General features: G+C 51.7%; 1 protein-coding gene across 2 annotated transcripts in view; it reads right to left on the reverse strand.

Annotated features, from left to right (window-relative positions):
* Window positions 1-7921, reverse strand: part of SH2D4B (SH2 domain containing 4B) — a 115980-nt gene extending 108059 nt beyond the window's left edge. For both annotated transcript variants that reach the window (XM_017856242.1, XM_017856240.1), the window contains exon 1: window positions 7188-7921. In XM_017856242.1, the coding sequence (XP_017711731.1) occupies window positions 7188-7371 (184 nt within the window). In that variant the 5' untranslated portion in view covers window positions 7372-7921. The remainder of the gene's footprint in view (window positions 1-7187) is intronic.
* Window positions 7922-14704: the final 6783 nt, after the last annotated feature.

Genomic DNA, 14704 nt, shown 5'->3' on the forward strand with positions numbered 1-14704 from the left:
TTTCTTTTAAAATTTCTTTTAAAAAAAGAAAAGAAAAAAGAAAAGAAAATGGAATGAGTGATAAGTAAAAGTGAAAAGGTGGCAGATTTGTCATTACTTATACATATATTATTATATATCAGCCTCTACAACAAATCCCAAAGCACACATATATTCTGATTTCTCTACTTTTAGAGAGGATTTTTGATGTGTAGTGGGGTTGAGGGGTCACAATGCGCAGCACACAGCCTTTCACTCAAAAAAGCAATCCTTTAGCATCTGTGTCCCCAGTCAAACCCCTGTCACAGCACACATGTAAGCACCTTAGCCGCTACTCACCCACGCACACTCCAACTCTGCCCCAGGCCTTGTTCTCGATGCTGGGATAGAAACTGAACAATGCAAGCAATATCCATGGTCTCATGGCACTTTCAGGCTAATGGAGGAGACGGACCGTAAACAAGCAAACAGATACGTGGAGCAAGAGGAGGAAGAAGAAGAAAGGGAGAAGTGGAGGAGAAAAGAAAGGAGGAGAGGAAGAAGAAGAAGAAAAGGGAGAAGAGAGGGAGGAGAAAAATGAGAAGAAAAAAAGGGAGAGGAGGAGAGAAAGGAGAAGAAAGAGGGGAGAAAGTAAGAGAAAGAGGAGAGGAGGAGGAGGAGCAAAAGAAGGAGAAGAAGGAGAGGAACAAGAGGAAGAAAGAGAAGGAGAAGGAAGAGGAGGAAGAGATAAATTCTTAGAGACAGAAAGCAGATCAGTGGTGGCCAGGGCCTGAGCAGAGGAGGGGATAGGAAACGACCATTCATGGCTATGGGGTTTTTTTTGAAGTGAGAAAAATGTTCTGGAACTAGACAGTGGTGATAGTTGGACAACATTCTGAATGTACTAAATGTCACTGGATTACACACTTTAAATGGCTAAAATGGTAAATTTCATGTTATGTGTATTTTACCATAATTTTTTAAAGACACTTGCAGACATGCTAAGTGCTAGGAAGAAAAGTAGGCAGGTGTTCAAAGAGAGAGATTGGGATGCGGCTCATTGAGAGTGGGTGGCCAGTGAAGAACTCTGCATTCAACCGAGAGATGAATAATGATCCAGAAGAGCCTCATGAGGATCTGGGGAAACAGCATTCCACGCAGTGGGATGCACATGGTGGAAATTAGCTTGAAGAGGTGGGCAGGTGCCAGCAAAGACCTGTGCCTTTCATGAGTGCCATGAAAGCCACCGAGGCAGGGGACAAGTGAGCTAACTCGTGTGTCCAATGGTCTGCGGCTGCTGTGGGAAGGAAATGTAGGGATGAGCTTGAGGCAGGGACTGCACTGAGATCAAGGCCACCATGGGAATGCTGGCAGGCAGGTGCAGGGCTCCGTGCAGGGGTCTAAGCAGGGCTGGCATGCAAGGTCGGGACTTCCATGCCTGGGACGAGGACACATGGAGGCCAGGAGAGCCCAAGCCCAGCAGGCAAGGTTGCTGTGGTTACCAGATGGGCCCAGGAAACAGGGAAGCCAGATGCCCAGTGAGAAGGACTGTGTCACACACCTCCCATGAGGGCAGTGGGAGTGACGTGATGCTGAGGAATAACGAGGATGCTAAAGAGGGTGAGCCCTTTAGGCCCCAGGTCAGGACTGCATCTGGGAGCACATCATGAGCTCAGCTGTGGAGAATGGAGGCAGTGGAGGCTGGAGCCCCACTGGGCTCAGAGCACTCCACTGGCTGGAATGAGGGCAAGCCAGGGAGCAGGCATAAGAAAGCTGGCTGCCTGGTAGGAAACCCAAAGGAAAGAAGCAGCTTCCTGAGTGTGCAGACTTGGTTCACAAACAGGAGAGTGGGAAGAGTAGGAGGGAAAGACGTCTGGCTCCCAGGCAAAAGCATCCAGAAGGATGAGGAGGCGGCCACAGAGGAACCAATTTAACAGTGGCAGAAACTGTCAATCAAGATAAAACTGACAGGGCCAGGCACAGTGGCTCGTGCCTGTAATTCCAGCATTTTGGGAGGCCCAGGAGGGTGGATCACCTGAGGTCAAGGATTTAAGACCAGCCTGGCCAACATGATGAAATCATGTCTCTACTAAAGGCAAAAATTAGCTGGGTGTGGTTGTGGGCACCTGTAATCCCAGCTACTTGGGAGACTGAGACAGGAGAATCTCTTGAACCTGGGAGGCAGAGGTAGCAGTGAGCCAAGATCACACCACTGCACTCCAGCCTGGGCAACAGAGCAAGACTCTGTCTAAAATGGGATGCACATGGTGGAAATTAGCTTGAAGAGGTGGGCAGGTGCCAGCAAAGACCTGTGCCTTTCATGAGTGCCATGAAAGCCACCGAGGCAGGGGGACAAGTGAGCTAACTCGTGTGTCCAATGGTCTGCGGCTGCTGTGGGAAGGAAATGTAGGGATGAGCTTGAGGCAGGGACTGCACTGAGATCAAGGCCACCATGGGAATGCTGGCAGGCAGGTGCAGGGCTCCGTGCAGGGGTCTAAGCAGGGCTGGCATGCAAGGTCGGGACTTCCATGCCTGGGACGAGGACACATGGAGGCCAGGAGAGCCCAAGCCCAGCAGGCAAGGTTGCTGTGGTTACCAGATGGGCCCAGGAAACAGGGAAGCCAGATGCCCAGTGAGAAGGACTGTGTCACACACCTCCCATGAGGGCAGTGGGAGTGACGTGATGCTGAGGAATAACGAGGATGCTAAAGAGGGTGAGCCCTTTAGGCCCCAGGTCAGGACTGCATCTGGGAGCACATCATGAGCTCAGCTGTGGAGAATGGAGGCAGTGGAGGCTGGAGCCCCACTGGGCTCAGAGCACTCCACTGGCTGGAATGAGGGCAAGCCAGGGAGCAGGCATAAGAAAGCTGGCTGCCTGGTAGGAAACCCAAAGGAAAGAAGCAGCTTCCTGAGTGTGCAGACTTGGTTCACAAACAGGAGAGTGGGAAGAGTAGGAGGGAAAGACGTCTGGCTCCCAGGCAAAAGCATCCAGAAGGATGAGGAGGCGGCCACAGAGGAACCAATTTAACAGTGGCAGAAACTGTCAATCAAGATAAAACTGACAGGGCCAGGCACAGTGGCTCGTGCCTGTAATTCCAGCATTTTGGGAGGCCCAGGAGGGTGGATCACCTGAGGTCAAGGATTTAAGACCAGCCTGGCCAACATGATGAAATCATGTCTCTACTAAAGGCAAAATTAGCTGGGTGTGGTTGTGGGCACCTGTAATCCCAGCTACTTGGGAGACTGAGACAGGAGAATCTCTTGAACCTGGGAGGCAGAGGTAGCAGTGAGCCAAGATCACACCACTGCACTCCAGCCTGGGCAACAGAGCAAGACTCTGTCTAAAAAAAAAAAAAAAAAGATAGAACTGACAGGTCCAAACAGGGAAGCTTCCTTGGTCAGTAATGTGGACATGTGTCCTGAGTCATGTGTCCCCAGGTCACATCCAGCTCTGGCCCCAAGAACCTAGGATGACTGAGTAAGCAGAGAGGAGTCCACAGGATTGTGAAGTTCATAATTCCTAACACAGGGTATGCGTTCCTGCGGTGGCCACGCAGAATGAGGAGAGGATGAGATTGCACAGGTCGTGGCCATGCTAGAGGGGTTTGACTTAAGTCTTGCTGGGACATAATGTGATAACATGCCTTCTCTGAGTCTTAATGTACTCAACATACTGGACAACAAACTTTGTCAGAAATGCGATAGAGCAATAAACATGATGTTAGATTTAAAAAAACCTACCAAGCTGAGGGGTCCACACCATCCACAACAGTATAGAACATCAGAGGGTTCTTGCCAAAGCATAAAGTGAAAACAGAAAAGAAATGCCATGTGCTCAGAGGAGTAACATGTCCAGCCATGCCCTCGTCTCGTCTCCTTCCTACCTTTCACAGTCCACCTCTAAGCTTTCACCCCAGCTTACTTCTGTGGGTTCCAAATGTGGATCCCAGAATCAAGAAAACCTCCTAGGTTCTGTAAACGAGAATGATTCACATCACCAGCGTTTACTGGCGCCCTTACCAGGCACAACTCCGGGGCTGTGAGGTCCTCGGGCACAAGGCACACCTTGTCCTGCCTGCCTGTCTGTAGGGCCACGGGGAGTGTTACTTGAGCCCAATGGATGGCAAAGCCAGGCTTGCCAGGAGCGAGGAATATTCCCAGAAAAGAGGGGAGAAGGGAGGCTTTAGAGCACTGGGGACAATGGCCCAGAGGAGGCCCGGTGTCACTCTAGGCTGACCAGGACTGAGCCAGGTTGTGCTCAGGGATCCCAAGGGGCCGGCAAACAGCTCAGCAGGGCCACAGCAGGTGCTTCCTTCAGAACAAATGTGTGGGGAGGGGACCAGGAAAGAGGGTGCCTGTGAGTGAGACAAGAATAGCACTGGGTGGTCACAGGAGCATGGAAAACCCAAACAACAGCGAAAACAAGAACAAGACAAAGAAACAACAAGAGAGCAGAAAACCAAACGGAAGAGAGCAAAAACGGCTGAAATCCCACTCAGGGTGACTTGTCCATGGCTCTTCTGGGCAAACCCAAAGAAGGGAGAAAGGAGACAGTAACCCAAAGGGTTCCCTGAAATCTCCTCCTCTTCCAGAACACCGAATAATTGTTCCATCCCCTAATTAACGAAACGCCCGTAAAATTAGAAACCCAGACTCTGCTGGGCGTGAGCAGCATGAGCATTCTCATGCATTCTCACGAGCACGCCCGCACTTCTCTTTCAAATGTGTACTTTCGCTTCTCACTAACAGTTTCTTGCCCTTCCTATCATTCTGACTCATTCCTGAGTTATTTCTCAAGACAGTGTCAAGAGCCTGGACATCAGCTGGGGATTGGGGTCTCACAAGCATCTGGAGAACCTTCTGAGTCCTCTGGCAACATCAAGGGAAGGAAGAGAAGATTCCTCTGTGGAGCCCGTCCCCACACACTTCCCGCCCTGGGACACGGCACGGCTGCTTTGCACCAAGCCTCACCCTTGGCACTCGAGTCGGCTGTGTTCCCTATGATCCATCTACCCACTGTCTCCAGGACAAGCACTGTCCCATTCACAGAAGTCAGCACATAGTAATGCTGGATAAGTGAATGAATTAGTGAATGAGTGAACAAGTGAATGTGTACACAGCTCATTTGTTTAATTGGAGTCCCGAGATTGGAAGTGAATGAATGGAAAAAAAATCAGTCACCAGACCCCAGGTCCAAGTCATGAGATGTAGCAGCTGGGTGACCTTGGATGTAGCGCATCACTTCTCTGAGCCTCACCTTCCTTAACTGAAATGAAATCAGGGAGCTTGCCCTGCCACCCTGCACGGATATGGGAGCAGCAAGGGCTGGGTAGGCACCCAGTCAATGTAAAGCTCACAGGCTGTTGCCACCCTTCATCACAACCCCAGGACATGAAGCAGATCTTGTACATCCTGGACCCTGCAGCTGAAAGCTCTTCAGGCTCCTGGGCGGGGCCAGTCCCCAGGCTCCGCAGTGGCATGCCCAGACAGTTCTAGAAGGCAGGACCAAAGCAGAAAGCCGGGATCCGAGTGGGATCCTGACCTGGGATACACACATTCCTCAGCGTGCTTCCCTGCTTTTCCATTCTTTATAAATCAGAAAATTAATTACCAGAAAAAGGATCTTCTGCACCAGAAACTCAAATGAGTTTAATGTATAATTTATACATGAAAATGCAGATGTCAATGTGTGACAAATCTCTGTACAAATATTTTTGCAGTTAAAATTTTAGGCATCTGTCTCCCTCCCAGAAGAGTCATCATGCAGGCAACGCAAGTCCCCAGGGCTCAGTCCAGGTGGGGCTGGCAAGGTGGCTTGTCATTCCACCAGTTAGTGATGCAGCTGCCAGCGCAGCCCAGCCTGGAAGGCCCCAGCCTTGGCACCAGCCACCTGCAGCCAAGTCACAGCTCTGACCCAACCTCCCCGGCAGGGTCCTGCTGTGTCTTTAACACCGTGTGCCAGCTCTGTGCTGGGCCCAGGGGAGGAAGACAGAGTGGAGTAAGGCCTCACACGCCAGTGCCTTTGAGCCTATTGGAGAGCAGGCAAGCAGATGAGGAATGACAATGACAGGGTGGCAAGTGCCAGGGGAGGGTGGGTCCTACATGCCAGGCAGCCACAGAGGAGCAAGTACTGCCCTATGCAAGAGCATCCGTGAACATTCCAGGGCAGGGGGCCAGTCCTGATGGAGTCTGTCAGGTGGATGAAGGCAGGACATTCCCAACACTAAGAGCCACTCACGTGAAAGACCAGAGACAAGAGCAAGCATGTCCAGATGGTGCGAGCATGGCCTGTGGTACCTGGTGGGGAATGGCCAGCAGTGAGTCTGGCATTGAGAAGAGCCAGATCACCAAGGGAGCTGTGCGCTGAGCCCTGAAACAGGACTTTGTCCTGGATTGAAAACTTCAAAAGGCGAAGCCTTGCAAACTGTAAAGTGCATGCAGCATCCACAGAAACTACCATCCCCAGCAGGATTGAGTCCTGTGCCAAGCCAAGCCTCAGCAGCCTGCCAGTTTCTGGCCCAGGGGTCCCAAATGACTTCCTTCACCCCCAGGTGTACCAGTCCATAGGATTGACTGGCACAAGACTTTGCATACAAAACTCTTGAAATGTAGGCTAGGCCCTTGCTTCTCATCTGCAGCTGCCAGGACCATTTGGGGATGGTCATTCACTGTGTAGGATGTTCCCTGATGCCCTCTCTCCAGACGCCCAAGTGGGACTCCAGGGACATCCCACAGCATCCTCCAGCCGGAGGACCTGGAGGGAGAGGCACAGTCCACAGATGGGGCCCTAGCTGAGAACTGGTTTGCCATGCCTGCCAAGGAGAGAGGAACTGCATGTCTATACCACACCCTGGCCCAGAACCAATGGCAAGGGTCACAAATATGCCCTCGTTCACCCTACCATTGCCAACCACGTCGGAGCACAATCTGAAGTCTCAGTGGTGTCTTCCCAGAACTCGGGCCTTCCACAACAAGACAAAGCAAGTCCCAACTCCCCCACCCCAATAAGGGCCCCTGGGCAGCCTCTGCAGCAGCCTCGAAGCCCTAAGTTCCTGGCCAAAAGACAAAAGCACAGGCTCATGGGACCTGATGCCCACAGGACAAGGTTTCAAGCCCCCAGGCCTCATCACCCCAGTGCCCATCTTGAAGAAGGGCACAGCCTGGCCCTGCTAATTTTTCTACCTCCTGGGGGACTGGTGGTCCATCCTCCATGACTCCCAGCCACGTACCTCGCTTGGTCTTCGTAGGCCTGAGACCCTTGTCCTGAGCCAGGGACTCCCAAGTCTCCCGCTCCTTCCAGCGCCTCAGCTGCTCCTCCCGCATCTTGTAGAAGAGGATGTGCTTCTGCACATCACTGAGCTCGGCGAGGAGCTCAGGGTCGATGTACATGTCGTGCAGGATCTGCTGCAGCATGATGCCACCTGGGATGCACTCACCAGAAGGGCAGCCGGCCAGGGAAGCAGGGCCAGGCGGAAGGCCCCAGGGGCTGCTCTGCACTACAGGCTCCTCAATCCGAGGCCACTCTTGGTGCCCCTTCTCTGTGCAGCAGCGTCAGTTGGCCTCAGCTTGCAGCCAGTGACAAACTCATCTCCTCTACCCAGGACAGCAAAAGAGGCCAGGCAACAGGACCCAAAGGGGCAGCTGGGACTCTGCAAGGGGGAGCACCCACCAGGAGCAATCTAGTCCTTCTGCTGGGTCACCAAGGATGGCATCCCAGCAGAGCCCATGTCTTGGCCTCACCTAGGGTTCTGGGATAATGGGGAGGGCCCAAGCCTCCAGCTCAGCCAGGAAATGCCCAGTCCCAGCCGTGCCTGAGCTGGTAGGTGTCAAGTGATCTGTTAGTGGAAGGTAACAATGACACCAGCTGTATCAATGACACTGCCCCGGCCAGCTGGGAACCGATCTCTCCTCTGCAGATAAGAGGAGGAGAAGGAGGTACATTTGCCTACTAAATTCCATGTCTTTTCAGCCAATTTCAAACAGAGACCAGAGGAGCCTGCCAGGAGCTGCTGGGCCCTTCAGCCCTCTCAGTCCCTCTCTCTGCGGGTTCCTTCGCTGCCAACTTTCTTCCTTTCCAGAACATTTGGCATTCTGAGGTGATGCGTTTAAAACTCTGCCTTGAGGGAGGAAAGATTTTTCCTCCTATCTGTGTTATAGCCAAGAAAGAAAACAAAATGGAATCAGTAGAGACAACTGGAGGGGATTTTATCACGGAATTCCAGGACAGAAAGGAAGCAGACATCCTTTCCCTTTGGCCTATAATGAGATCCTGCAGCCATGCGTGCGCTGACAGATAAACTCTCCAGGGGCCAATTTTAATGGTTGTTGTTAATCTTCTTGTTTGTTGCAGATGTCTGGAGTTGACCAAAAAGAAAGAAGATGAAACTGGCTCTTCTCTGTGCCTTGATCAGAAGCACACTGGAAGGGCGGGATGTTGACTTCTGCTGGGAGGACTTCTGCTGGGAGGACTTCTGCTGGGAGGGAACCCACCCTCTCTTTGGTGTTTGAAGGTGAGTAGAAGCTGCTGTTGCTGAGATCTTTAGGGTGAAAGCTCACCCTAAATATGTGCTCAGAGCTAATCACAGATGCCCTTTTATTGGGACAAGGATATTGAAACTCAGAGAAAGTAAGTGACTTGCCTATGACTTCCTAATGGACAAGTCACCGTATTGGGACTCCCCTATTTTGAAATTTGACATCCACCAGCAACTATGAATCTGTTAATGGTTTGAAAACATACCCCAACCAGGGGAAAACAAACGAACCAACAGGATTTGGCACTGTGGCTTGGATTGGTGACCTTCCTGTCCCCTTCCTTACCCATGAGGGTGGAAGGTGGATCAGGTACCCAGGAGTGATGGAAGAGGGGTGGAGAGTTGGCACTCTTCCCCCTCTGCAAGGTTAACACAACAGGAAGATGGACTAAGCAGGTTCAGATGAGCTGTAAGCCCACAGGGTCAAAGCTCCTGCTCAGCTGGGCAATGTCCAGGTCACAGGAGTAGAGTCAGGCGCCCCACCGCTCTCCACCCAGGTCCAGCTGGCTGGTCCCAGTGTGACCCAGACCTTCCTAGAGCCGCCACAGGACTCGCCTGTCCCCTGCAGAGCTGTGGTCCTGAACTCCCATCCTCTCTCCTCTCCCACCTCAGGGCTTGCACCGACTCCCCCACCGGGAGTCCTGGCTCCCTTCAGTTTCTGAGACCGCGGGTCTTCCCCAGCCTCCGCCCAGCTATTATCTTTCTCGCTCTCGCCGTGGCTGGTGGGGGACCCCCAAGTCCAGAGAGGAGACAAGGGGAGGAAGGCTCCCAGGGTCTGGGCTCCTGCGGGCAGCTTCTTTCTGTCTTTCCCGGGCCGCAAGATGCCTACCACCACAAGAGGGCACGGGGCAGGGACAACGCTGTACGGAGCAGCAGGAAGGGGCCGGCTGCAGGCGGGCGAGAATGGTGATGGTGCCACCCTGGAGGACCCTGGGGAGGGTGAGGCGGCGGGACTAGAATGAACCCAGCTAGCGCCCATTTTGTGCAACAGAGGGGACCTCGCTGGGGGCGGGGTGATTCCTGACACTCCCAGGTCAGTGGGGCAGGAGGCCAAGAGACACCGAATCGCCGAGACGTGAGCGTGACCGGGCCGCGGATGGCAGCCCGGGAGTGGGCGGGGTGCGGTTTCTGGAAAGACCAGCTTCGGCGCCCGCGCGCCTGTCAATTCTCCTGGGCGGGGGCGGCGCTCGGCCCGGCCTGGGGCGCCCCCTGGCGGCCGCACGGGGAGGCACTCGGCTTCGCAACCCGAGTGTGTGGGGCCTGGGTGCGGGAGGACCCCAGAGGACCCCAGAGGACCCCAGGAGCAGGGGTCGCGCCGAAGAGCAAGAGTCCGCGGCTGGAAACCAGCCAGGGGAGCCACGGAGTAGTCACACAGGTTTTCTGCCGGCTTTCAACTGTTCTTATTTTGCTTTCATTTTTCATCAGCCCATGTGGCGTGTTTAATGTTGCACGCGAACGCAGTTTCTTCCGGGCCCTGGAGGCCCACGCACGCAACAATGTTGTGCAAGTGACTGGAAACCACCTGAGTGTCCCTCTGTGGGGGTGGGTTGCCCAGCATGGAGCTCTACTCCTGTCACAATGAAGTCGACTGTCTGTTTTGGCGAGGGAAGTGACCACCGTTGATAAAATGAAAAGACGCCATGCAGAATACTGTGCACAGGGTAATTTTTAAAATTCTGTATGTCTGATTGCTTTTGTGGAGACAAAGGGAAGAATACGGAAGATCACATTCCTAATTGTTTAGCATTGCTTCTTAGCTCCTTCTTGGAATGGGGAGAAAGATGACACTTTAGACAATTCTGTGTTGTTTTATACAATGAGTAGGATATACTCACGTAATTCGTATGACTGAACTATAATGCATTTCAAAGGTTTTCAAATGTGGTATAAAAGAATGGACTTCTGGAGGCTCAGCATCTATGGAGCAGGGACCCACCCCAGAGAGGGACCTGCTGGCAAACCAGACCTGCCTATGCCAGGAAGGCTAGGAAGTGGCAATGGAGAAGTCATCCATGTCCCCTGGGGTTCCTGAGCTGGAAGCGGGCTTTGAGGCATCTCTTGGAAGCAGCTCTGGCACTGGTGTGGAGAGGGCACTGGTGTGGAGAGGGCACTGGTGTGGAGAGGGCACTGGTGTGGAGAGGGCACTGGTGTGGAGAGGGGAGGAGGCAGGGGGAACAGCCAGTGGACTCTGGCCAAAGTCCAGGAGAAGGTGATAGGAACTGAGTCAGCCTTGCCAGTGGGAGCCAAGGAGGGCAGAAATGGGGGTCCCAGAGAGTCATATCAGGCACTCTGCTTCTACATAAAATCCTTTCAAATCTGAAGTCCATATGCCCAATGATGGCCAGACAGCTCCATCATCTCAGCGCGGCTGAGCCTGGCACAGCCACACGTAAGGATCGGTGATAGCAGGTGAGAGTCTGGAGTAGTGTCTGCCTTGTCTCCACTGAAAAATTATGGGTGTCAAAATCAACAGCATCTCCTATATGAGTGCAACAATGACTTAGAAAATGCGATGTGAAAAAAAGAAAAGATCCTTTAATTTGGAATGAATTTAACAGTGTGGGGACCTGTAATGAACAAAAGTAAAAATCTTCGCTGAGAGCATACCTAGAATTTAATTAAGTTTAATAGAATTAAGTTCATACAGGAACACACCACACTGACACTCAGAAAGACCCCGTATTGTCAGATGTGCCATTAATCTGTGTATTAGCCAGTCTCCAATATGGTTCCAATGATGCTCTCCTCCTGGAACTCATACGCTTGCATAGTCACTCTCGCATGTATTAGGGTTGGGCTGAGTGGCCAGTCGAATATGCCAGAAGTGACATGTCCTAACAGATAGATGACTGGTCGCACACTCTGTCTGATAACTCACTCTGGGGGAAATTATATTGTGAGAGCCAGGTGGAGAACTGAGGCCTCCCACCAACAGTCATGGAGTGAGGTTGGAAGGGATCCTCCAGCCCTGGCCAGCAGCTTCACTGTAGCCTCGTGAGAGACCCAGAGCCACAGTCACCCAGCTAAGCTGCTCCTAGATTCCTGACCCTCAGAAGGGTATGAGATATATATGTGCTGCTTTAAGGTGTTAAACTTGGGGATAATGTATTATGCAGCAAAATGTAACTCAATATGTATTATGAGTAATACATAATACTCAAAATGTAACTCAGTATTATGCAGCAAAATGTAACTCAAGTTAATGTATACATTGAATATCATTTCAAGCCAAAACTGAAAGGAAATTGGGAAGTAGAGAGAGACTTGATAAAATGATTCCCAAGTTAACCAAAAGAATGAACAGGTAAGAAGCAGCCTTGAAAATATTGAGGAATAGTGAACTCTATATTGTGCCACTGTTCAAATTTGTAAAATTAAACATTTTAGTTCTGATACAAGAACAGGTAGGTTGAACCAAAAAAGAGCTCTACTAAATCATTATTATATGATCAAAATGGCAGTTCAAAATAGTGCAGAGAGGGTGAAAGCTCAGTCAATGAAGCTGGGACAATTTGCTAGATCCTCACCGGTGATCCTGCCAGCACACCCTTCAGTAGTCATGTCCTTTGGGGGTTCTGTGCATACATAAGAATAATTACTGCAACATCCATCATAACACTGAAAATTTCAGAGTAACTGATGTGTTCAATAAAAGGGGTTTAGATTATAAACGAGAGCACATCCGTAGGATAAAATGTAATACAGCCACTGAAATTGATGTTGAGAAATGTATTGGCCTAGATGGTGCTAGTGACGTGTTCGTTGGTAAGAGGGAAGACAGGTTTAAAATATTATGTGTAGCAATGTCCCAGTTTTACATATCTGCATCAGGAAAAAGAATCGTTCCACCCCCACTGCTATCTAAGGAGAGAAAGTAAGTTCTATTAAAAGGTGGAGCTCCAGATCTGGGCAGGATCCTTGCTAGGTTTGGAGATGAAGCTGTGTGGGGTGAGCTCAGTTCCTCCGCATAACACAGGCCAGGAAATTGGGGTTTCTGAGCTGCAGAGACAACAGGGGAAGAAGAGGGGGAGGTGGCCATACAACCCAAGCTTGTGGCCCACCTTGCCCCAAATCTCATCAAAACTCGTGCTGTGAGATTTTTTTATTACTTTTAAAAATGAATTTAATTTTTTTTAACAAATTTTCTCTAATTCTGCCAGAATAGAGGCAGGGCTCAACAGAGGTCCCTAAAGGACACAGGAGTTGGGGACACATGGGCTGCCAGGAGCAGGAGTCCCCAGACACTGGCAAAAATCATGGGGAGGGCTTGGGATTTTCCTCACCATGGGATCAGTGGCATGTGTCTCTAACAAACAAGCACACCCACACTGACATTGTAAACAACTGTACACACACACATTCATGATTACAACAGCAGAGCCCAGGGTTGCAGCCAACCGGACCTGTGTCACCCAACTTGCCAGCCCAGAGACCTCCCAGGAAAGTCCTCCCTCCCATGACTCCCTTTCCTCCTCTGTGCGGGGGTAACCACTGGGGGTAACCAGCAGGGTGCGCCACAGGGTTTTGGTTCACATTAGACAGACAAGGTATGCATGAGCCAGCCAGGCGCACAATAGGTGACAGTGTGAGTTCTGCTTCTTTTTTTTTTTTTTTTTTTTTTGAGACAGAGTCTCGCTCTGTCACCCAGGCTCCGCCTCCCGGGTTCACACCATTCTCCTGCCTCAGCCTCCCGAGTAGCTGAGACTACAGGCGCCCGTCACCACGCCCGGCTAGTTTTTTGTATTTTTTAGTAGAGACGGGGTTTCACCGTGTTAGCCAGGATGGTCTCGATCTCCTGACCTCGTGATCCGCCCGTCTTGGCCTCCCAAAGTGCTGGGATTACAGGCTTGAGCCACCGCGCTCAGCAAGTTCTGCTTCTTAATCTGGGGCCTGGTTCCTCACTAACTTAGTGAGTCAAAGTAATACTGGCTGAGGGAGTGGGCTGTGGTGGCTGATTCTGTCTGACTAGAAAGCATCTCCGTACTCCAGGTTTAAAAGAAAAATTCTTGGCCAGGCGTGGTGGCTCATGCCTGTAATCCCAGCACTTTGGGAGGCCTAGGCGGGCGGGAGGTCAGGAGTTCGTGACCAGCCTGGCCAACATAGTGAAACTCCATCTCTACTAAAAATACAAAAATTAGCTGGATGTGGTGGCGTGCACCTGTAGTCCCAGCTACTCGGGAGGCTGAGGCAGGAGAATCACTTGCACCCAATATCGGGCCACTGCACTCCAGCCTGGGGGACAGAGTGATAATCTGTCTCAAAAAACAGAGAAAAGAAAAAGTCTTGAGTGCTGGACAGGCCTGTGACTCAGGTCTCAGAACGATAAACAAGAGAGAAATACACTGGGTTGCCTAGGATGCTGCGGAGATGGACAGGACCGGAGACTAAGGAGGTGAGAATCCTGGGCCACACCATCACTGAAGGCCCCTCCTGAGGTCTGCTTCCCACATGAAGTCCTCCCAGGGCCCCGAATCCAGCCATCCACCTCCTTGTTGGACATAGGCTCCATTAGAGAGATGCGGGGCTCCAGGCCCCCTTGTTCCGCGCCTCCCTGTGAGAAGCTGCTGACAGTGAGGGAAAGGTCAGTGAGTCCTGCTAATTAGAAAACATTTTGCGCCATCCAATTTCCCCTGACACAAGGTCACTCAGCACTAGAACAATTAAGTCTCAGCCCAGGACTGACTCTTTTTTAACTCAAAGGGCAGGAGGAAACTCCAGGACCCCAGATGGCAAACTGGCTCACGCTGTGGACAGCCTCCCACAAGGCCCTCTGGGGTCTCCCGGTACCCACTAAAGACCACACAGCCTGCCAGCTCTGCCTGCTGCCTCACTCACTGCAGACGAGTCCATCCACACCACAGGCCCTGCCCACTGGGCTTGAGACCACTCGGACCCCGAGCAAGAGAAGCAGGGTCCTTGCCCTGCAAGTGGCTGAGAACTTGAGTGAGCCAGACTCCCCCAGGCCAGGGGAGCCCTGTGCCCCCAATCTCTGTTCCCTCCCCAGTGGAACAACCAGGACCGAATTGTAAACCTTTCCTCATTCAGTTCTTAGAACAGTATTGTAAGGAAGGTAATTTCATTATCTCAAGTTCATATTTGAGGAAAGAGGCACAAGTTCACATAGCTGCTAATGATGGATCCAGGACTTAAACCCAGGTCTCATGGAACCCTGAGTAGCCCCTGCCCTCCCCCCCCCATCCCTCCTCCCCTCC

Source organism: Rhinopithecus bieti, unplaced genomic scaffold (assembly GCF_001698545.2).
Source record: "Rhinopithecus bieti isolate Rb0 unplaced genomic scaffold, ASM169854v2 scaffold_43555, whole genome shotgun sequence".
Taxonomy (NCBI): domain Eukaryota; kingdom Metazoa; phylum Chordata; class Mammalia; order Primates; family Cercopithecidae; genus Rhinopithecus; species Rhinopithecus bieti.